The 22303-nt window shown below is 42.8% G+C and overlaps 2 protein-coding genes across 6 annotated transcripts in view; one reads left to right on the top strand and one right to left on the bottom strand.

Annotated features, from left to right (window-relative positions):
• LOC139407642 (basic helix-loop-helix ARNT like 1a) overlaps positions 1 to 1166 on the top strand; it is a 29676-nt gene extending 28510 nt beyond the window's left edge. The window contains exon 18 of one of the 2 annotated variants that reach the window (XM_071151490.1): positions 28 to 1166. In XM_071151490.1, the coding sequence (XP_071007591.1) occupies positions 28 to 182 (155 nt within the window). In that variant the 3' untranslated portion in view covers positions 183 to 1166. The remainder of the gene's footprint in view (positions 1 to 27) is intronic. The other variant, XM_071151483.1, reaches the window with a different exon arrangement.
• On the bottom strand, positions 1136 to 22072 carry LOC139407657 (BTB (POZ) domain containing 10a). 4 transcript variants are annotated; one of them, XM_071151499.1, is made up of 9 exons: positions 21796 to 22072; positions 20276 to 20412; positions 10316 to 10524; positions 9561 to 9870; positions 9360 to 9462; positions 4733 to 4853; positions 2633 to 2830; positions 2164 to 2274; positions 1136 to 1804 (listed from the first exon to the last, which is right to left on the bottom strand). In XM_071151499.1, exons 2-9 carry the CDS (start codon positions 20404 to 20406, stop codon positions 1485 to 1487), a joined length of 1503 nt encoding a protein of 500 aa, XP_071007600.1. In that variant the 5' UTR covers positions 20407 to 20412; positions 21796 to 22072; the 3' UTR covers positions 1136 to 1484. The 4 variants fall into 4 exon arrangements, with proteins under 4 accessions (XP_071007600.1, XP_071007609.1, XP_071007617.1 ...); XM_071151508.1 differs by having other exon boundaries at positions 21842 to 22013; XM_071151516.1 differs by lacking the exon at positions 20276 to 20412 and having other exon boundaries at positions 21842 to 22012.
• Positions 22073 to 22303: the final 231 nt, after the last annotated feature.

Here is a 22303-nt window from a genome sequence, read left to right as displayed (position 1 = left end):
CAGCATTTTCCTTCAACACCCCTCCAGGTGACAACTCGCACCTCAGCATTGACATGGACGAACCAGGCTCCAGCAGCCCCAGTAATGACGAGGCAGCCATGGCTGTGATCATGAGTCTCCTGGAGGCTGATGCAGGCCTCGGTGGCCCTGTAGACTTCAGTGACTTACCCTGGCCCTTGTGAGGACAGCCCCAGCAGGGCTGTTGGAATCCTTGGCCCAAGGCCCAGAGAACCCTGAATTGACCATGCAGTCATAACAGGAACCATGCTAGCGAACTACAGCTACTGTAGGACTCATTGGAGCCAAGAGCGGGACAGGACCCCTGTGTCTGCATACAGGCCCTCCCTTGCCTGCTGATTGGCACTCTTCCATTGACATTCCCCACAGGATGATTCAGTTAGCATTTTCATTGTATATTTTCCTGCATTATCCTACCAGGGATTTCTATATTGAAAACATGTCTTTAGTGTTTTGATACTTTTACACTACAATGGTTGGATATCCCCATTGACAAATACATGGTATCAGCAGTAAAATATTTTTTAAATTGGAAGTTATCTTAACAGATGCGTGTTAATTAATAAGTAGTATCCGTAGTATCCATTTAAAATGTTATTGCATATAATGGAAGCAATTCGTCACATTTGCTCCATTGACCCTATTGGTGCAGTGCTGGGATATTTTTCATGTTGCCATCCAGTGGCAGAAAATGTCAGCTAGAGAACAGGAGACACCCAACTAAGCTGACATCAGCACAAGGATTGGAGGTAATATACAACAGGTATAACCAGTTAAGAGACCGGAGGTTCGTATCCAGGAAATCGGAGTTGCCCATAGCTGTGGTATATTGGCCATATACCCGGGCCTCATTGCTAAATTATGGAATTCCACTGAGCCTTTTTGGAGAAGTTTGTTCAGCTTAATGCTCATGCAGTACTGGTCCCTTCAGACACAGTAAGCGGTTGCCTCACTTTGCACCTTGTCAGCCATCAGCTGCTAATATGTTAGGCTTGCTCTCCAACTGAAACAGATACCATATTGGCTCTTTATGCACCATTGACTGAGTAGTAGCTAATGAACAACATGTAAGCTTAGGTCCTTTCCAGCACAAGCAAACACTCAAATCAAGTGGTCATTATTAAATAAAAATCTTTATTGAGGCCAAAGCATCAGTGAGGCTCCCCAGGTGCTCTGGTGGTAGACTACTGTAGTAACAGTCTCACTCGCACCAACAGGCAGAGCAAGCAGAAGTGGATAAAACCAAACCCTTTAGGAACTACTGTAACTGTACACAGCAGCACCACCACACCCACAGACAAGTTTGTGATTTTTAAAAAAAATCTCCTTTGGTCAGTTAACAGTACGAGGAGGCAATTGTTTACTGTGTGCTTTGCTACTCCTTCCCAGGCTGTTGACAATGTATACCAGTTGTTTTTTTGCCTTAAGGCTGCACAAGAGTTGCAAAGGCAATTTGGTTTCTGCTGTCAAACTCGCTCGTCACTACAGTGCTCTGAGGGGGCGTCTGGGTCTGGCTCGTAGTGGTAGCTTGGCTGAGGCTGGATGTCCAGTTCGTCCACCTGAGGGCCAGGGTGCATGTTGACCAGCTGGTCCTGGGGAATGTCTGCAGCGGCTGCTGCTAGGTTTGTGATGGACTTGCTCTTCACACACTGGAAGTCAACATGGCGGCTCTTGCCCTCCTCCTTCTCCCAAGACATGCGGATGAAGGGCCGCTGCACATAGTTGTAGATGACCTCTGGCCGGCCGCCGGGACGCTTCTTCACCTTCTCCTTGTAGGTGGGGTAACCTGGGAGGGTAAAAAGAGACAGTGACGTATGTTTTCTGTTCAAACACTTCGTCAAAATACATGTATTATATTTATACATCAACTGTAGTCAATTTTTTTTTTACCAAATTGAGGTAACCCTTTAGGTGATATTGAGTTGCTCTTATACCTGTATAATAAGTTACTACTCTTCTAGTAACATTGACACATGCTGTAATGTAGCAATAAGATAAGGATTGCATAATAGTAATGAGTGATTCTGCTAATTACAGGATTACTATGCAGGTTTAAGAACTTAGTGTTATCAAATTGTAAAGACATGAAAGCAAACTTCTTGATTAACATTTTGTGGAAGGAAATTTAGTGATGATCCAGCATACCTTCAATTCCAAGTCTGATTTTCTTAAGTCCTCTGTCTTTTAATACTGATTTGGCAACGTCTCGATTCTCTATGTACTTGAAGAATCTGTACAGTTTTGTGCTGTATATAACTGTAAATAAAAATAAGTCATACATATTACAAGAAACTGCACAGGCATTCAGTAATACATAACTATTAGGTGTTGGATTTAAAGGCCTAGTGCACTCATTCTTAATTTCCAGGGTTTGTATCATACAACAGCTGATGAAATTCTTTTTTACAATTTTAAGGAAAAACCACTACAGTAAGTAACTTGTCCAGAACTGACGCACTGGGCCTTTAACATTAGGGATACACATCATAACAGCCAAGGGCAATTCTTTACACAAGGATATAAACTACTTATGGATGATTTGAAATGGCTTGCTTGTACAGTATTCCACATATACTATATCAACAGAGCCAGTGAGGCGAATGACCTAACTCACTCTGTGAATACTCCTCTCCCATCTGCGGAGGGTACTCCTCGTCCCAGTCCACCACGTCGTCGTCAGTCAGGACCACCACGTGACACTCCCTCTCCCCGTTCTGGGCGCTGGCGACCATCAGCGGCACCACCATCTCCTCCAAGTAGAACTCAAACTGACGCCTCGCCCCATCGTTGGACAGCTCGTGCATGAGTGCACCTAGAAGAAAGGAGTGGGTGGTGTCAGTGGGACAAGGTCATGAAAAGTGCATCACAGGACGTGTGATGTGATCGCACTCTAGTTCTCGCGCTGAAATGTAAAGTGTGCTCAGAAAGTATTCAGACCCCTTTACCTTTTCCACATTGTTACGTAAAAGCTTTATTTCAAATATGTCCCTCATCCATCTACACACACAACCCCATACTGAAAAAAGCAAACCGTTTATTTAATACATTTGCTAAAAAATTGAAGTATTCAGACCCTTTACTCAGTACTTTGTTGCAGCACCTTTGGCAGTGATTACTACCTTGAGTCTTCTTGGGTATGACTACAAACTTGGCACTCCTGTATTTGGGGAGTTTCTCCCATTCTTCTCTGCAGAGCCTATCAAGCTCTGTCAGGTTGGATGGGGAGCGTCGCTGCACAGCTACTTTCAGGTCTCTCCAGAGATGTTGTCCCGAAGCCACTCCTGCGTTGCTTGGCTGTGTGCTTAGGATCGTTGTCCTGTTGGAAGGTGAACCTTCGCCCCAATCTGAGGTCCCGAGTGCTCTGGAGCAGGTTTTTGTCAAGGATCTACTTTGCTCTGTTCATCTTTTCCCTCAATCTTGACTAGTCACTCAGTCCCTGCTACTGAAAAACATCCCCACAGCATGATGCTGCCACCACGCTTCACTGTAGAGATGGTGCCAGGTTTCCTCCAGATGTGACATTTGGCACAAGAGGCCAAAGAGTTCAACCTTGCTTTTGTCAGACCAGAGAATCTTGTTTCTCATGGTCTGAGTCCTTTAGGTGCCTTTGCAAACTCCAAGCGGGCTATCATGTGCCTTTTACTGATGAGTGGCTTCCTTCTGGCCACTCTACCAGAAAGGCCTGATCAGTGGAATACTGCAGACATGGTTGTCCTTCTGGAAGGTTCTCCCATCTCCACACAGGAGCTCTGTCAAAGTGACCATTGGGTTCTTGGTCACCTCCCTGAGCAATGCCCTTCTCCCCGGATTGCTAGTTTGGCTGGGCGGCCAGTGGTAGGGAGAGTCTTGGTGGTTCCAAACTTCTTCCATTTATGAATGGAGGGCACTGTGTCCTTGAGTACTTTCAATGCGGCATAAATGTTTTGGTACCCTTTCCCAGATCAATCCTGTCTCGGAGCTCTACGGACAATTCCTTCGACCTCATGGCTTGGTTTTTGCTCTGACATGCACTGTCAACTGTGGGACCTTAATATAGACAGTTGTGTGCCATTCCAAATTATGTCCAATCAATTGAATTTACTACAGGTGGACTCCAATCAAGTTGTAGAAACAGCAAGGATGATCAATGAAACTGGATGCACCTGAGCTCAATTTTGATTCTCATAGCAAAGGGTCTGAATACTTATGTAAATCAATTAAAAATATTTGTAATAAATTTACAAAAAATCGAATAACCGTTTTACTTTTGTCATTATGCGGTATTGTGTGTAGATTGATAAATTCTATTAATCCATTTTGGAATGCGGCTGTAAGGTAAAACATTTTTTTTAAAAGGGAAGTGCTCTGAATACGTTCCGATTGCACTGTACATGTTCACACACACACTGGCTCACTCGCAGCAAGTCAACAAAACTAGGCACTCATCCACATGTCAAACAATGTCAATCAATGGCTACAGCAGTCAGTGACCCACATTGTGGAAACCTGCGATCATCTGAGTTGCATCAAATCTGTAGGCTAATATTGACCTGGTTTCAGAGCTGTGCATCATAACAACCTCACGACACTGAACACAGGCTAAATATTGCAGCTAATACAGAATGATATGGCATGAAATATTACACAGGACTATTCTGCCTAAAATGTAATAACCCATTATCAATTTACAACAATGAGGGGGAAAGAGGGCATCATACAATATATACACACTCACTGAGGTCTCTACACTTGATGGTGCTGTAGTCAAAGGAGATGCAGAGGTAGTCACATGCTTCTCTCAGCTCAGGAATGGGGATCCCATCAGGACAGCAGATTATCCCAGATTTGTAGTAATCCTGCCATTTAAAAGTCACACAGGAAAAACAAAACAGGCAGCCATTACTGAGGCTGGTCTGCGCACACACAGAACAGAGCCTTCCGACAACAGCAAATGTCAGCGACGTCACTCTCCCTCCCCACCCCCACAGAGCTATTTACAGCCAGTGAAATATTGACAGAGTTCAAGTATAATTATGAAAATATAAGGTATCGAGGCAGCAGCAGCGACGCGCAGCTATTCACAAGACAGCGTCGTAAACGGCTGTTAGCTTGCTCTGTGCCCTAAATGCTAATGCTGCCAGCCATGTTTTTTTTCTTTCCCTGCTATTATGGTCGGGTCGCCTTTGCTAGAAGAGCTCTTCACAATCACAGAACGGATCTGTACTAGGAGACATTCAATACTGAAAATCCAAGGTAAGCATTGAAATCAAACACAGAAGTGCTTGCAGCAAACCCGAGTCCTGACTATCTATCTACATTAGTATTTCTCTCCCCCATACAAAGAAGCATACAGATGTGAAATTGCTACTCTGGCACACTAGAACACAGTACTACCGCGGAGGCACACAGAGAGCTGCCCCTGATACTGTAATAAAGCCCAGAAACCTTATGATACACGCAAAAAACAGATGCAATTACCTGGTTGTTCTCCTGCCCTGTGTCTCTGGAGACTTAAGTGGAATACCGGGGCAAACGAACACAAAAATGAAAGCACTAGCATGTTGTACAGTATTAGTAGCTCTGATCCCTGAAAATCTGCTTTACGTAACACTGCACAGATTATCTGCCCAGCATTTCCACACTTCCCCAAAAATGCACAATGTCGGATGGATAACCGCGGAGATGTTTGTAAACGAGCTTACTTGTCAACGTATCACTTGACAGTAATTGCATACAAACGCAATACAAGTGTTTGAATAATAAGAAAATGATGCCACAATAATGTGCTAACAGAAAACAATGTATTGACCCCTATACATATGGCCACTCCAAAATCTGTGGCCATACCTCCACAACAATTTAATAAATACATTAAAGAGATACTTCAGGATTTTGGCAATGAGGCCCTTTATCTACTTCCCCAGAGTCAGATGAACTCATGGATAAAATGTGTATGTCTCTGCGTGCAGTTTGAAGGAAATTGATAACTATCACCAGCGGAATAGTTATCTAGCATTAGCGCAATGACTGAAAGTCTATTGTATCTGCTAGCATGACTTCCAGTCATTGCGCTAACACTAGTTAGTATTGGCTCACGAAACTACATACATATATACACTGCTCAGAAAAATAAAGGGAACACTTAAACAATGTAATTCCAAGTCAATCACACTTCTGTGAAATCAAACTGTCAATTTAGGAAGCAACACTGATTGACAATAATTTCCACATGTTGTTGTGCAAATGGAATAGACAACAGGTGGAAATTATAGGCAATTAGCAAGACACCCCCAATAAAGGAGTGGTTCTGCAGGTGGTGACCACAGACCACTTCTCAGTTCCTATGCTTCCTGGCTGATGTTTTGGTCACTTTTGAATGCTGGCGGTGCTTTCACTCTAGTGGTAGCATGAGACGGAGTCTACAACCCACACAAGTGGCTCAGGTAGTGCAGCTCATCCAGGATGGCACATCAATGCGAGCTGTGGCAAGAAGGTTTGCTGTGTCTGTCAGCGTAGTGTCCAGAGCATGGAGGCGCTACCAGGAGACAGGCCAGTACATCAGAAGACGTGGAGGGCAACAACCCAGCAGCAGGACCGCTACCTCCGCCTTTGTGCAAGGAGGAGCACTGCCAGAGCCCTGCAAAATGACCTCCAGCAGGCCACAAATGTGCATGTGTCTGCTCAAACAGTCAGAAACAGACTCCATGAGGGTGGTATGAGGGCCCGACGTCCACAGGTGTGGGTTGTGCTTACAGCCCAACACCGTGCAGGACGTTTGGCATTTGCCAGAGAACACCAAGATTGGCAAATTCGCCACTAGCGCCCTGTGCTCTTCACAGATGAAAGCAGGTTCACACTGAGCACATGTGACCGACGTAACAGTCTGGAGGCGCCTTGGAGGTATGTTGTGCTGCCTGCAACATCCTCCAGCAGGACCGGTTTGGCGGTGGGTCAGTCATGGTGTGGGGTGGCATTTCTTTGGGGGGGCCGCACAGCCCTCCATGTGCTCGCCAGAGGTAGCCTGACTGCCATTAGGTACCGAGATGAGATCCTCAGACCCCTTGTGAGACCATATGCTGGTGCGGTTGGCCCTGGGGTCCTCCTAATGCAAGACAATGCTAGACCTCATGTGGCTGGAGTGTGTCAGCAGTTCCTGCAAGAGGAAGGCATTGATGCTATGGACTGGCCCGCCCGTTCCCCAGACCCGAATCCAATTGAGCACATCTGGGAGATCATGTCTCGCTCCATCCACCAACGCCACGTTGCACCACAGACTGTCCAGGAGTTGGCGGATGCTTTAGTCCAGGTCTGGGAGGAGATCCCTCAGGAGACCATCCGCCACCTCATCAGGAGCATGCCCAGGCGTTGTAGGGAGGTCATACAGGCATGTGGAGGCCACACACTACTGAGCCTCATTTTGACTTATTTTAAGGACATTACATCAAAGTTGGATCAGCCTGTAGTGTTGTTTTCCACTTTAATTTTGAGTGTGACTCCAAATCCAGACCTCCATGGGTTGATATATTTGATTTCCATTGATCATTTTTGTGTGATTTTGTTGTCAGCACATTCAACTATGTAAAGAAAAAAGTATTTAATAAGAATATTTCATTCATTCAGATCTAGGATGTTATTTTAGTGTTCCCTTTATTTTTTTGAGCAGTATATATATATATATATAAATATGCTCTGAAAGCAAACATGTTGACATGAGTACCCTGATATCGGGGAATTTGTGCCATTCTGATTTTTTTTTTTGATTTTTAGATATAGATTAGATTTTTAGATATATATATATATATTAAAAAGTGCTCTTCACAGACGAGTCGTGGTTTTGTCTCACCAGGGTTGACGGTCGGATTCGCGTTTATCATAGAAGGAATGAGCGTTACACCGAGGCCTGTACTCTGGAGCGGGATCGATTGAGGTGGAGGGTCCGTTATGGTCTGGGGCGGTGTGTCACAGCATCATCGGACTGAGCCCGTTGTCATTGCAGGCAATCTCAACGCTGTGCATTACAGGGAAGACAACCACTCTTCCCTTCCTGCAGGCTCATCCGGACATGACCCTCCAGCATGACAATGCCACCAGCCACTGCTCGTTCTGTTTGTGATTTCCTGCAAGACAGGAATGTCAGTGTTCTGCCATGGCCAGTGAGGAGACCGGATCTCAATCCCAGTGAGCACGTCTGGGATCTGTTGGATCGGAGGGTGAGGGCTAGGGCACTGACATTGACAACACTGACATTCCATCCACCAGAAATGTCCAGGAACTTGCAGGTGCCTTGGTGGAAGAGTGGGGTAACATCTCACAGCAAGAACTGGCAAATCTGGTGCAGTCCATGAGGAGATGCACTGCAGTACTTAGAATCTGGTGTAGCCACCAGCTGCATTGACTTACCCCAAATCTGGGTTTGGCAGATGGCAGGAGAACACTACCTGCCCCAATGCATAGTGCCAACTGTAAAGTTCGGTGGAGAAAGAATAATAATCTGGGACTATTTTGTATGGTTCGGGCTAGGCCCCTTAGTTGCAGTGAAGGGAAATCTTAACGCTATAGCATACAAGTACATTCTAGACGATTCTGTGCTTCCAACTTTGTGGCAACGGTTTGAGGAAGGCCCTTTCCTGTTTCAGCATGACAATGTCCCGTGCACAAAGCGAGGTCCATAGAGAAATGGCTTGTCGAGATCAGTGTGGAAGAACTTGACTAGCCTGCACAGAGCCCTGACCTCAACCCCATCGAACACCTTTGGGATTAATTGGAATAGTGACTGCAAACCAGGCCTAATCACTCAACATCACTAATACTCTTGTGGCTGATTGGAAGCAAGTCCCCGCAGCAATGTTCCAACATCTAATGGAAAGCCTTCCCAGAAGAGTGGAGGCTATTATAGCAGCAAAGGAGGGACCAACCCCATAGTAATACCCATGATTTTGAAATGTTCAAAAAGCAGGTGTCCACATACGTTTGGTCATGTAGTGTACCTCTTAACATCCTTCATACTGGACACAGACATAAATATGGTATCCACGAGTTCAACTGACTATGGGGAAGTAGATAAAGGGCATCATCGTCAAAATCCCAAAGTATCCCTTTAATTTGGTCCAATAATCAAGGTCTTTGTTTTAGAAAGATGGTGTTCTGACCTGAATGCCTATTCTTCTTCCTAATAAAATAAATAGGGGATGGATATAAAATCTGAGAGGATGCCTTCCCCATTCCAGTCATGAAGATTAATGACGCAACAGCGTAATCCTTCACTTCGTCAATACCAACCGGTCTCTGGGTACATTAGGTGAAAAACAATGACATTATCAAACGTGAATGAGATCTTATTATAAAGCCAGTGAGTGTCTTACCAGGATGGCTCTAAAAACCGTTGAGCTGATTCCATCTGCCACCTCAAACTCTCCTTTGTCATTGGGCCTAGTGAAATTGTATTCTCTCCCGGATCCAAACATTCTATGAGAGAAGAAAACATTTGGATTGAAATTAATTTGTTTAAATATCCCTTTTAGATGTCACTTTAATTTGTGGTGATACAATAGTATGCTTTATACCTTCCCAGCATGGTGTTAGGCTGGGCGGTGAAGATGGCTGGGTCCACCAGGAAGCGGGTGTTGTCCACTATCAGAGTGACCCTCTCGGCGGTCCGTAATGTGCGCGTCCCCTCCTTTGCGTTCTCATAGACGTAGAGGTGGTCACAGGGACCGTGCACGTGTCCATGGCCCAGACTCTTACAGTGGGTCTCAGTACTGAAAAGGCTGCTCCTGCTCGCTGCGATGCAGCTGGGCCCCACGGAGATTAAGGCCCTGGGGGGCCGAGGACTCGACGACCTGGAGGAAGAACCACCCTCGCACCGCTCACGATCTGGGAGACACAGACAGGCAGAGTACCGTAATTAAAAAGGTACCAACACTGCTGTGTCATCACACTGGATGAAAAGGGACATTGTTAATGCTGGTCAAGTAATTGAAAGCTTTCGCAAGAGTCAAAATGCTTTCCTTTCAAGACTGTACTATTCAACTCTTACTGTAGCAATTTAAACATTCAGTTTAGTTATTGGCTTAATTCCCTGAGTAGGTACAGACTGAGTGGGAGTAGTATGACTACCTGGCTCCGCCTCCGGGTGAGGCTTTAAGGCGATTTCAACACGATGAAACCACATTTCTGAGAGCTCTGATTCAGTCACTGCTTTTATGTAGTTAGAAAGGGACTCAATCTCACAGCTGTACCGGAGGCATGAGAAAGCCTTGTTATGCCAGAGTTGCATCAAGCACCCTGTGTGGTCTCAAAGCAGTAATGGAGTACTCACCGCTGTTGTGCTGTCGAGTGGGCGAGGTGACGTTCCTGATGCAAGGGGTCAGCTGACCCTCGCCCCTCTCGTGGGAGGAGTCGCGGGAGCGGTCGCTAGACCTCCGGCGATCACTGTCCCTGCAGCGTTCGAGGCCTCCACTGGCGCCATGCAGGTTCATGTTGACCAGGTCGGCCTCTAGTTGAGGGACTGGGACGCGGGGCTGGGCACTGAGAGGAGCACACCACACCACACACACCCACAGTCAGACACACACGAGCACAGAGGGGGAAAGGGAGTATTTTGTATGCTTCTCTGCAGAGAAGTGGGTAAAAGCCTGCAGTAAACTCATATGAACCCTCTGAGAGAAAAAAATAGCAGCGCCGACTGCTGTAGAAAGATGGCCAATACAACACTACTGCTTGCAGCCCTATACGTTGAGAAACCCATTAGGGAGTGAAAGAACACATAAATAGGACTATTACTCCTCTTGTAGTGGCATTGGTAAAATATGAAATTACACTGGAGCATGAAGTTACAAACACACCTTGAAATCATTTTTTTTTTTTTTTTTAAATACTTCCACAGGATAATAGCACTATTATCCATCGCAAAAGAGCCCATCTGTAGGGAAACTGGAGAAACTAGTCATCCCATTGAGACAGGCAGAGAAGCAGAATGCATCCACGAGAGCTGTTATGTTATCTGCGGCAGCCACTTCACCTCTGAAAGCTCTCTCACACTGTCTGGTCTGTCTAGTCTGACCAACGTGCCATGCAGCAGGTCTCCCTAATAAAGAGCGCGTCCCTCCCGAGGGAAGTGATGATCAAATATGATGAGGCTAAAGTGAATGGACTGGAGAGAGCAGCACAAATGAGGAACTCAAAGACGGGAGAGCTCTAGAGAAGCTGCCTTTATAGCCCCTCAAATGGACGACATCCATCCATCCACCTAGCTCCCGATAGAAATATTCAACCCAGTCAACCGTTAACAATGTCTAACTGAGGCGCCACCTCCACTGATGAAGTCCCAGAGAGTGAGAGAGATGGCTCACTGACTGAGTAGGAAAAATGTAAGTCATTTCACTACATGTGGACAACTTCATTTCAGCAGACATGTCGTAAATAAATAAATATAAATGTAAAGGATGTTTAAAGATTGGGCAGATTGTAATATGAAATATCTTGTTCATAGTGTTTACGCTTATTGAAACAAATAATTGTCTACATTTCGACAGCAACTGAATGGATGCTAATGACTGGTCCAGAAACAGGAAGATCTAATCATATTGTATGCAGGCCAGGGACCGCCAGGCCTGCCCTACAGTATGTGGGTCCTCTGATCTTTGTGCAGCTTGTCCTCGTTACTGCACCTGCATTGAATTCTGTACTGCTATGAGACCTTCAGCCATGTAAATAAAAACAATGACAGGACTAAATGTAGGACTAAATGTGTGTCCTCACATGACTTGTGGACTTCATAAGAGCCTTTTTCAATATGTTTTATCGAAAGACAGTTCTTGACATGGAGCAAACAATTGCTCTACAGGCTCATATGAAATCTCAAAAAGAGAAACCCTTCAATAGAGTAATGATTCTCATCAGGTTGGGGAATGTGATTAAGAGCTTGAATGTAGAATCAGCACTAGTTATGGAGTGATGCCCCCATTGCACTCAGCAGAAATTCAGGTGTGGAAACAGCAGTATCAATCCCTCTTTCTATTCTACAATATTTTGGTTCCTTTAGCATAACTGCATTTCTGAATATAAAGTAGAAAACGGGAAAAGTTGTGACCAGATTTTTATTTTAAATGTATATAACAAATCTTCCCCCAGTGCATGAATAAGGCAAATCTGGCAGGATTAACAAACAAAGGGTCAGCGAAAGCGATAGAGCTCATCTCATCTTTCATGCAGCCAGAAATGCAAAGCTATATCCATCCACATATCAACTCAATGGCTGCCGCTATTACCTCACATAACCTCTTGGAAAAGGCATTGATTTCCACGAAATGATCAAATGCAAATTGCGATGTTTAATGTTAAGTTTAGTCATTTTAAGACTATTACTATGACTGTGAGAATGGAGGCAAAGCATAGGTGTTATAAATAAGCGTCTGCAGCATTGAGTCCCGTTCCTTAAAGAAAAGGGTCCCATCAATAATTTAGAGCACTTCTGACACTTTCCCTATGATATTAAAACAGAGAGAATGCACGCTAGTGTCGGGAGTTTAACCCTCCACAAAAGGTAAACCCTATTATGCGTTCTGATCTGCAAACCCAATGAAAGGACACACTTCATTTTAACAAGACCCGTAGTCTTGGTTATTTTCCTCTTGCCATTCATAAGAATGCGTGGGAAAGCCACAAAAAGCCGACCGTTTAAATAAATATTTACAAAACCATAGGTAATCAACATATGCTATAATAAATGCAATGGATAGGATGCTTCGCATACCTACCTACCCGTTTGTATCGCACGGCAAATTAAAGACAAAGCAGCACGGGATGAGCTGAGGAATGAAAGCACAAAGGACTTGGGCTCCTCCGAACAATGCAGCCTTGCCAGCCGGTTTAGCATCCTTGGGCATTACTTTCGAACTTCAGCATTATTTCGTAGACTGTTCGACTTGCTAGCTGTAAAATTATCTTTCGAAAGCCTCGATCGCCCCAATTGGAACAAAAAATAAGAAAAAGAGCGAGGACCAGTCATTCAGTTCAGACAGGGAGACCCGTAGAAATGAATGGCTGTGCGCTTTTTTCCACGACACTGAATCAGACTCACAGAGCAGCCCTTCTGACGTAGTGCGACCTCCCAGTCTACTGTCCTGATATCGCCTGACTCGACAGGGGAAGACTATAAGGACACAGTTGACGCTTAAACCCACTAGCAAAAACCTAAAACGGACCCTTACCTTAACCTCATTGTGATTAATTCTAAAATGAAATATCGGGTTGGGCGTCAGGCGTGTCCTTATATAGCCTTTTCCGACTCGACACGATTGTCTTCAGCAGATTTGCTTGGCTGATTAAATAAAATAGCTGATTTGCGAATGATGAACATGACAGCACCTATTGACTTCGGTTTTACTTGGCTGTAGATTACAATGCCAATATGTGCTAAAAATGTGTTGTTTGTTGATATTAATACAATTTTAATTTGAGCTAGAGATTCATATAAATGATTGATTCCCCAGATAAGGGCTTTGGTTGAGAATCACAGGAGTGAGAAGTCCATCCAGAGGTAGGATTACAACTACAGCAACCTGGTCTCAGAGAATTTTGTATGATTTGGTGCGTAAATACAGGAAACTCAATTTATTCTGAACAAAAATATTTAAAAAAACACAAGTGTTGGTCCCATATTTCATGAGTGGAAATTTTAAAAATCCCAGAAATGTTCCATATGCACTAAACTTCTCACAAATGTATTCTACAAATGTGTTTACATCCCTGTTAGTGACCATTTCTCCTTTGCCAAAATAATCCACCCAACTGACAGATGTGGCATATTAAGACTAATTAAACAGCATGATCATTACACAGGTGCACCTTGTCCTGGTGAAAAAAAGGACCCTAAAAATGTGTAGTTTTGTCACATAATGCCATAGATGTCTCAAGTTGAGGGAATTGCAGCAGACTGCAGCAATGTCCACCAGAGCTGTTGCCAGATAATTCAATGTTAATTTCTCTACCAGAAGCTGCCTCCAACATCTTTTAGAGAATTTGTCAGTACATCCAACCGGCCTCAACTGCAGACCACGTGTAACCACGCCAGCCCCGGACCGCCACATCTGGCTTCTTCACCTGTGCGATTGTCAGAGACCAGCCCCCCGGACAGCTGATGAAACTGAGTATTTCTGTCTGTAATAAATACCTTTTGTGGGGGAAAACATTGATTGGCTGGGCCTGGCTCCCCAGTGGGTGGACCTATGCCCCAGTATAGTATGCGTCACATTTCATATGGTATGTATTAATTTGTGGATATCCATCACCCATTTCATATGATGTTACAAATCACAATTTGTATGATATGTTTAGAATTTGCAAAAAACATGTTACGAATTCTATCTAGGTGGCTAACGTTAATTAGTATTGGCTCGCAAAACTACCTCCAACTGTGGGTTTCCTTTGAACATGATAATTCGGATAGCCATGCTAGCGTCGCCCCCATGTGGGTGCTAGCAAGCAGGCTAAATAGTGAGAGGTAACGGCCAATCCAGTAGGGGATAGAAAATATAGTGAGTTTCGATTGGTCAATAGAATTGTGGTATAAGTTTAGCTTCTTCACGTCACCCAATGGTCCCCCGACCACTTTGCTTCCCTCCATTGAAAATGAATGGCTTTCAAAATGTAATCTCCACTTGTCATCTTCTATGGAAAACCACTAACTTCCTTCATACTGGACGCATAGACAAAAATAGTATCCACAAGTTAATCTGACTCTGGGGAGGTAGACAAAGGGCTTCCTTGCCAAAAGCCTGAACGACCACTTTAAGGAAGTATATGACATGATTAACAGTCCACAATATGCATCTGAGCGTGTCAAAAAGACATAGGCTATCTGATGGACCAGAATAGCCACACCCTAAAAAGCCCTCATTTGACACGTTGTCTGTTGTGATCCTGGTCTACTAGACTAGACACAACATAGTAAAAGAAAATCCAGGATACCCAAATTAGTATGATATGTTACGTTTGGTATGGTTACGTAAGACAGGTGGTTACTTAAGGAAAAAATGAAAGTAGGGTGGTTGGTCAGGTGGGCGTATAACGCAAACTTCTAGCTGCGAGTTCGAATACTTACTACTTTTTAGCTACTATGCATTTCTGCTAACCCTTCCCCTAACATGAACCTTTTTTTTTTAGCTAACCCTTAAACCTAACTCCTAAATGTAACTTTAACACTAATCTCTAACACTAACGCTTAGTTAGTGTTAGCATAAAAATTATGTATAAAATGTTTATTCATTGTATGAGTCTACAGATGATCCAAACAGAGCAGTATCTTCTTAACCATACAATAAAAGTTTTCACAAATTAAAAAGAGTGTTTGACACATTGGAGTGAAAAAGCTGTGGCACGTCAACTACCCATTTACTCAAAGAACAGTGTAGATGTACATTTTGGTAACAGAATGACGGTAAAATCTTCCTCAGTTTGTGACCACGTTTTCCAAAAACTCTTAAATAGCTACTCCAAATTAACATTCAAAGATGAAGAAAGAATGGGGTGTCAGCTATGATAGGACACCTTGAGCTGTGCTTTGTGACTACTATTAATTCCCATTTTAGCCAATTCAGTTGCATTCATTCTGTTACCGACTTGGTAACAGAATGACGCATTTTAAAATCCCCTACTGTGCATCTTTCCCTTTCAAGACGATTCGATACGCATATACTTGAGAAACATGGGCTCTAACAATCCAGAAATTAACACATTCATAGATAATTGTAATATTTCCAGATTGCAAGTAAATTCCTGAAACAAAACACATTTGACTTATTTCAAACTGGATTAAATATATTTGGTTTTCAGTAATGGCTTTATGGGATAGCTAGCAACTTGTAAACAATTACCCATTCCTATAAGTGAGAACTATTTTAATAGTAGTGTTAAATAATACACATCGGCTGCTAAGCCAATTATATGAGTGTGGCCTTCCGTTTCAAGTATGATGGTAATGAAGTTCTCTTTATCATAATTTTAGGTGGCGGTTGCTAGCTACAATGGTATCTTCAACCTAGCCTAGCATTTAGCTAGCTAGCTGCAGTACAAGCTAGCTTGACTTGCTAGAAAGTTGGAGAAACAACTAACCAATCAAAACATGTTTTATTATCACCTGAAACAATCGACTCAAATCCTTAGATTACGTATTTTTGCAAAGGAGGAGTAGAGTAGTTGACATAGGCTAATTCCAAAAACAAATTCTTACATATTTCACAGCAAAGAAAGAGAAAGCTAGCGAGGCAGGGAGGAAGGGGGTGGCACAGCCAGGAATATAGATGAAGTCGGAAGTTTACATACACCTTAGCCAAATACATTTAAACTCAGTTTTACAATTCCTGACATTTAATCCTAGTAAAATTCCCTGTCTTACGTCAGTTAGAATCACCACTATTTTAAGAATGTGAAATGTCAGAATAGAGATTTATTTCAGCTTTAAATTTCTTTCATCACATTCCAAGTGGGTCAGAAGTTTACATACACTCAATTAGTATTTGGTAGCATTGCTTTTACATTGTTTAAATTGGGTAAAAATGTTTTGGGTAGCCTTCCACAAGATTCCCACAATAAGTTGGGTGAATTTTGGCCCATTCCTCCTGACAGAGCTGGTGTACCTGAGTCAGGTTCGAGGGCCTCCTTGCTCACACACGCTTTTCCAGTTCTGCCCAAAACTTTTCTATGGGATTGAGGTCAGGGCTTTGTGATGGCCACTCCAATACCTTGACTTTGTTGTCCTTAAGCCATTTTGCAACAACTTTGGAAGTATACTTGGGGTCATTGTCCATTTGGAAGACCCATTTGCAACCAAGCTTTAACTTCCTGAATGATGTCTTGAGATGTTGCTTTAATATATCCACATAATTTTTCACCCTCATGATGCCATCTATTTTGTAAAGCGCACCAGTCCCTCCTGCAGCAAAGCACCTCCACACATGCTGCCACCCCCGTGCTTCACGGTTGGGATGGTGTTCTTCGGATTGCAAGTCTCCCCCATTTTCCTCCAAATATAACGATGGTCATTATGGCCAAACAGTTCCATTTTCCTATCATCAGACCAAAGGACGTTTCTCCAAAAATTATATTTGTCCCCATGTGCAGTTGCAAACTGTAGTCTGGCTTTTTTTAATGGCGGTTTTGGGGCAGTGGCTTCTTCCTTGCTGAGCGACCTTTCAGATTATGTCAATTTAGGACTCGTTTTACTGTGGATATAGATACGTTTGTACCGGTTTCCTCCAGCATCTTCACAAGGTCCTTTGCTGTTGTTCTGGGATTGATTTTCACTTTTTGCACCAAAGTACGTTCAACTCTAGGAAACAGAACGCGTCTCCTTCCTGAGCGGTATGACGGCTGCGTGATCCCATTGTGTTCATACTTGCGTACTACTGTTTGTACAGATGAACGTGGTACCTTCAGGTCTTGGCTGATTTTTCCATGATGTCAAGCAAAGAGGCACGGAGTTTGAAGGTAGGTCTTGAAATACATCCACAGGTACACCTTCAATTGACTCAAATGATGTCAATTAGCCTATCAGAAGCTTCTAAAGCCATGACAACTTTTTCTGGAATTTCCCAAGCCATTTAAAGGCAGTCAATTTAGTGTTTGTAAACCTCTGACCCACTGGAATTGTGATACAGTGAATTATGAGTGAAATAATCTGTCTGTAAACAATTGTTGGAAGAATTACTTGTGTCATGCACAAAGTAGATGTTAACAAACTATTGTTTTGGCAAGTCGGTTAGGACAAGAAATTTGTGGAGTAGTTGAAAGACGAGTTAATGGCTCCAACCTAGGTGTACGTAAACTTCCGACTTCAACTGTAGTTGTAGCCACCAGGCAGACAGTCGGAACCGTGCATCGGTAAATCAAAAGCTGTAGGCATTTAGAAGAAAGAGCAAGCTAGTGAGGAAGGGAGGTAGGAGGGGGTACAGCCAGGCATAGGAACTGTAAGCAGTGCTGCATCTCGGGACTTGCAATGGCTCGTGAATTCACTAAAAGTAGAGGCTATCAATGAGGAGGCTGAGCTATTCTACACGCAAAAGGCCAAAGACTGAACACACCTTTCTTTGAGAAAAGAAAGAGCAGGCAAGCTAGTAAAAGGAGGTGCCGGCATGTAGTCGGAACCGTGCACATAGGCTATATCTTGGTCATCTATATCACAATATCTTGTCTTGCAATGCCTAGTAAGTTCACTAAAAGTATATATTAGGCTATCACTGAGTATGGCTAAGCTATTTTACATAGTGCCAGTGAATTGAAGTTGATTATTACCAAATTAGTCAGTTTAATTAGGCCTAAATGTGCAACAAAAAAAATAGTCCCATTGTACCTAGATTATTTAAAATAAAACCACAGCTTGCTGTTGATGTCCTAGGCAATAGATCTTAAAGCAGGGCATCCCCGCTAAAAATGTTTTGTAAATGGCAAGTTTACTTTCTGGGCCATAAAAGCATCAAGCGCAGCTAGTGTTCAGCACCACAAATCAGAAGGGGGGGGGGCATTTTTGTTAGGAAGGACATCTTCCATTGATGACTGAAATAATGACACTTCCTCAATTTTAAAATATTATGGGAACACCTATACATTTGGCAGCCAAATACCAGCACATCGAATAAAAACATCCAGGTTTCCAGCATAAAAATTTAAAATGACCAGGGGGCAGTTTGGAAACTGTGCGAATCGGCATCTGGAATAATGCACATGCTTGGATAATTACTTAACCAACATCTCTAGTAATAATAGTTTCATCCAATAGGGCTATATAACACAGAAAATAATAGACTTTTCAGCATAGAGTGCGCCACATGGGATCTGTCAAAGCGGCGCACGGCAGAAATATTCTAGTTCCTACACATCTACATTCAAACAAAATAAGCCTTTTATAGGCTAAGTTGATAAGCAAATACAATGCTTCATGCCAGTCCTCTCTAGAACGCAATATTAGTCTTAGTAGGACTGCAATAACGTATGCACAGCCGTTTCAATGTGTTTTGGGCGTCAAGCAAGAGTCGCCTGTGCTTAGCTCCAGTGGGTTTATTTTTTATCCTGAAAAACTCCACAGCCCTTAATTACAAGCGTACTCATAACCTGATGCAGTCACCACTATACTTAAATATAGAGAGTGGTACTCAGTAATGTGTTGTATTTGCCCCAATCACTATGTATTCAGGACAAAAAGTGAATTGCTTCGTCACATTCTTTGCAGTATTACTTTAGTGCATTGTTGCAAACAGGATGCATGTTTTGGAATATTTGTATTCTGTACAGGCTTCCTTTTCACTCTGTCAGTTAAGTTAGTATTGTGGAGTAACTGAGCCATCCTCAGTTCTCCCCTATCACAGCCGTTAAAGTCTGTTTCAAAGTCACTATTGGCCTGAGTGGTTTCCTTCCTCTCCGGAAACAGTTAGGAAGGATGCCTGTATCTTTGTAGTGACTGGGTTTATTGATGCACCATTCAAAGTGGAATTAATAACATCACCATGTGCAAAGGGATATTCAATGTCTGCTTTTTTAAAATATTTTTACCCAGGCATTGGGTATTTTTACTGAGGCATTGGAGAACCTCCCTGGTCTTTGTGGTTGAATCTGTTTGAAATGCACTGCTCAACTGAGGGACCTTACAGAAAATTGAATGTGTGGTACAGCAATTAGGTTTTCATCCACAAATTATGTTAAACTGGGGTGGCGGGGGAGGCAGTGGTCAGAGCGTTGGGCCAAAGGTTGCTGTATTGAATCCCTGAGCTGACAATGTAAAATCTGTCGTTCTGCCCCTGAACAAGGCAGTTGACCCACTGTTCCCTGGTAAGCCGTCATTTAAACAAGAATTTGTTTTCGTCCTGCCAACATTGTAAATAAAAAATAAATTAAATTGAAACACTATTATTGCACACAGAGTGAGTCCTTGCAACTTATGTGACTCAGTACTCACATATTTAATCCTGAACTTATTTAGGCTTATAACAAAAAGGTTGAATACTTATTGACTCAAGACATTTCAGTTTTTCATTTTTAATACATTTGTAAAAGTGTAATCAATTTTAAATTCAGGCTGTAACAACGAAATGTGGAAAAAGTCAAGGGGTGTGAATACTTTCTGAAGGCACTGTATATAAAATAGTACTGGACAGTTGTCTTGAATGCTGAACAGTCAATAACAATCAAGCACATTCAGAAGTCTTTCTAAAGTGATGTCCTTGTTCTACAATTATTTTTGTAAGTAGCAATACAGTACTCTTCCCTAATGAGAGCTGTTTATTACCTTGAGTGTCTGTGAAGATTACTTTCCCAGTTCTCGGTGTCGCTTGAGTTGTCATCTAAATGTGGACATTCAGCCATCACAGGTAAGTAGTTAGAGGTGTCAATAGGGAATATGCCACCATCAGCACTCATGACGTCCTGTTAATAAGAAAACATAAACGTTTGTTGTTCTCTTCACATTAGTTGAAGAAATTTAAACATCATTTATAATGGAACGCTAGATGACATCCAAAACCTTTATTGGCAAACGTAACAAACTTACTCTCTATCTAGCCAAGTTAGACTTGACTAAAAATAACACGCTTGTGGTAGTACCACCACCAAGCTAGCTAGATGGGCACATTGTTTGTTAGCTAGCTAGCTAGACGTAGAATAACTTGAGTAGAGGTTGCTAAGTTATTTACCAAATGGTTAACTGAAAACATTGATGTGACATGGCTGGCTAGCTAGCTAGCTAGACTGAACCTCTTAGATGTGTCAGCTATTAAGTGCAGGAGCTTGCAGGGATTTGTAGTCTTGCTAGCCCAATATTCGACTAAAGGAAAATAATGTTACTCCTTCGTCCAAGTTACATGTTCTATTTAAATGGCGAATTGGTTCTGGAAGCAAGAACAGCCAAATAAATACTCCATCTAAACGTGAATAGATTGACTCGCGGTACGGTCCTGGAAACATTGATCACTCTTTCATAACACATCAAAATAATTTCACAAATGCAAAATACACTTACTGTACGATGTTTTAACACATTTACAGCCGGCAGTATTTTTCAGTGACAACAAGTTTGTGGCGTCTGTTTTCTGTTTATACATAGGTGTAAGAAGACAGCTAATTAACACAGGTCACGTTAGTACACCCTCGGTCCTTCTGACTGATTTCCGTAAACAAGCGATGTAACATAGAAATATGGCCGTTTGGGAACACTAACCCTATAAAAAAAAGTACGTATCAATTTAAACTTAAACAAATATATATTTTTCTCACCGAGGTCTTTATGCTTCCAAAACAGCACCGAAAGCGCTGCGTGTTAATGTACAGACCGGGCGTCGTGGCGCTTAACGAACCAACCCCCCTACAAGACGCCTTCAACCAATGACTCATGTGTATGGAACTACGAGTCATGATCAAGGGCTATAGTCTTGTATGTCTACTTTGATGCTAATTAGAATTTCCGAATCTGAGAGAAAATAAAGCTGAATATAAGTCACCTTGTCTGAGAGAGTGTTATACGGTTATCAAAACGTCACGCCAAGGAAAGCCTACTATAGCTAACGTTACATGAAAAACAAACATACCTTGTTTGAAGTGGTTCTAAAATCCCCAAATGAATGGAAAAAAAACTATTGGAACAATTTCCATGTTTGACCGCTAGGTTATGACTCATGCTAGTAAGCAATGAAGACAGTTTAGACAAACAAACTGCTGGCTCGATATCAAACAGTTTTAACCAGTAAACTTGTAGCTAGCGTTAACGTTAGTTGGCAGGATAAAATTACGCCCACGTTAGTTACATCTCGTTACCTCGCTGCCTGAAGTAGCCCGCTAACTATAGCATGGCGCTCCTTACCTCTTGGGATTCATTGTTGTCTGAGTTTTATCCGAAAGCGAAAGTAAACAAATTCCTAATAAATATTTTTGCTAGATTGGTGACCGACTGATTACAGTAATAGTGACAGCCATGTTCCCCGGACAGCCACTAAAACAGGCCTAAGTGTAATCCCTTGTTTTGACTGTTGAGCAACTAAGGTGATAGATCGCGAGACTATATAACCTCGGCTTGTTCACGAGGGTCGGAATTGCTGCGCGCTGCGCAATCTGCAGTCTAAAAACCCCATCAGGCCCCCAAACAGTTAGGAAATTAAATATTTATATTCATTGTTATATGTGTATATAACGGTTATATATCAATGTTTATGTTCATATAGGCTACTAATTATGATGAGTGAATATGCAGCTGCCGTGTACATTGACCCCTGTGAACAACCCTGAGGCGCTACCAGTTATTGCGCTAACATCAGCAACCAATCAC

The sequence above is a fragment of the Oncorhynchus clarkii genome, chromosome 1 (assembly GCF_045791955.1).
Source record: "Oncorhynchus clarkii lewisi isolate Uvic-CL-2024 chromosome 1, UVic_Ocla_1.0, whole genome shotgun sequence".
Taxonomy (NCBI): domain Eukaryota; kingdom Metazoa; phylum Chordata; class Actinopteri; order Salmoniformes; family Salmonidae; genus Oncorhynchus; species Oncorhynchus clarkii.
This window is presented reverse-complemented; position numbering and strand designations above follow the sequence as displayed.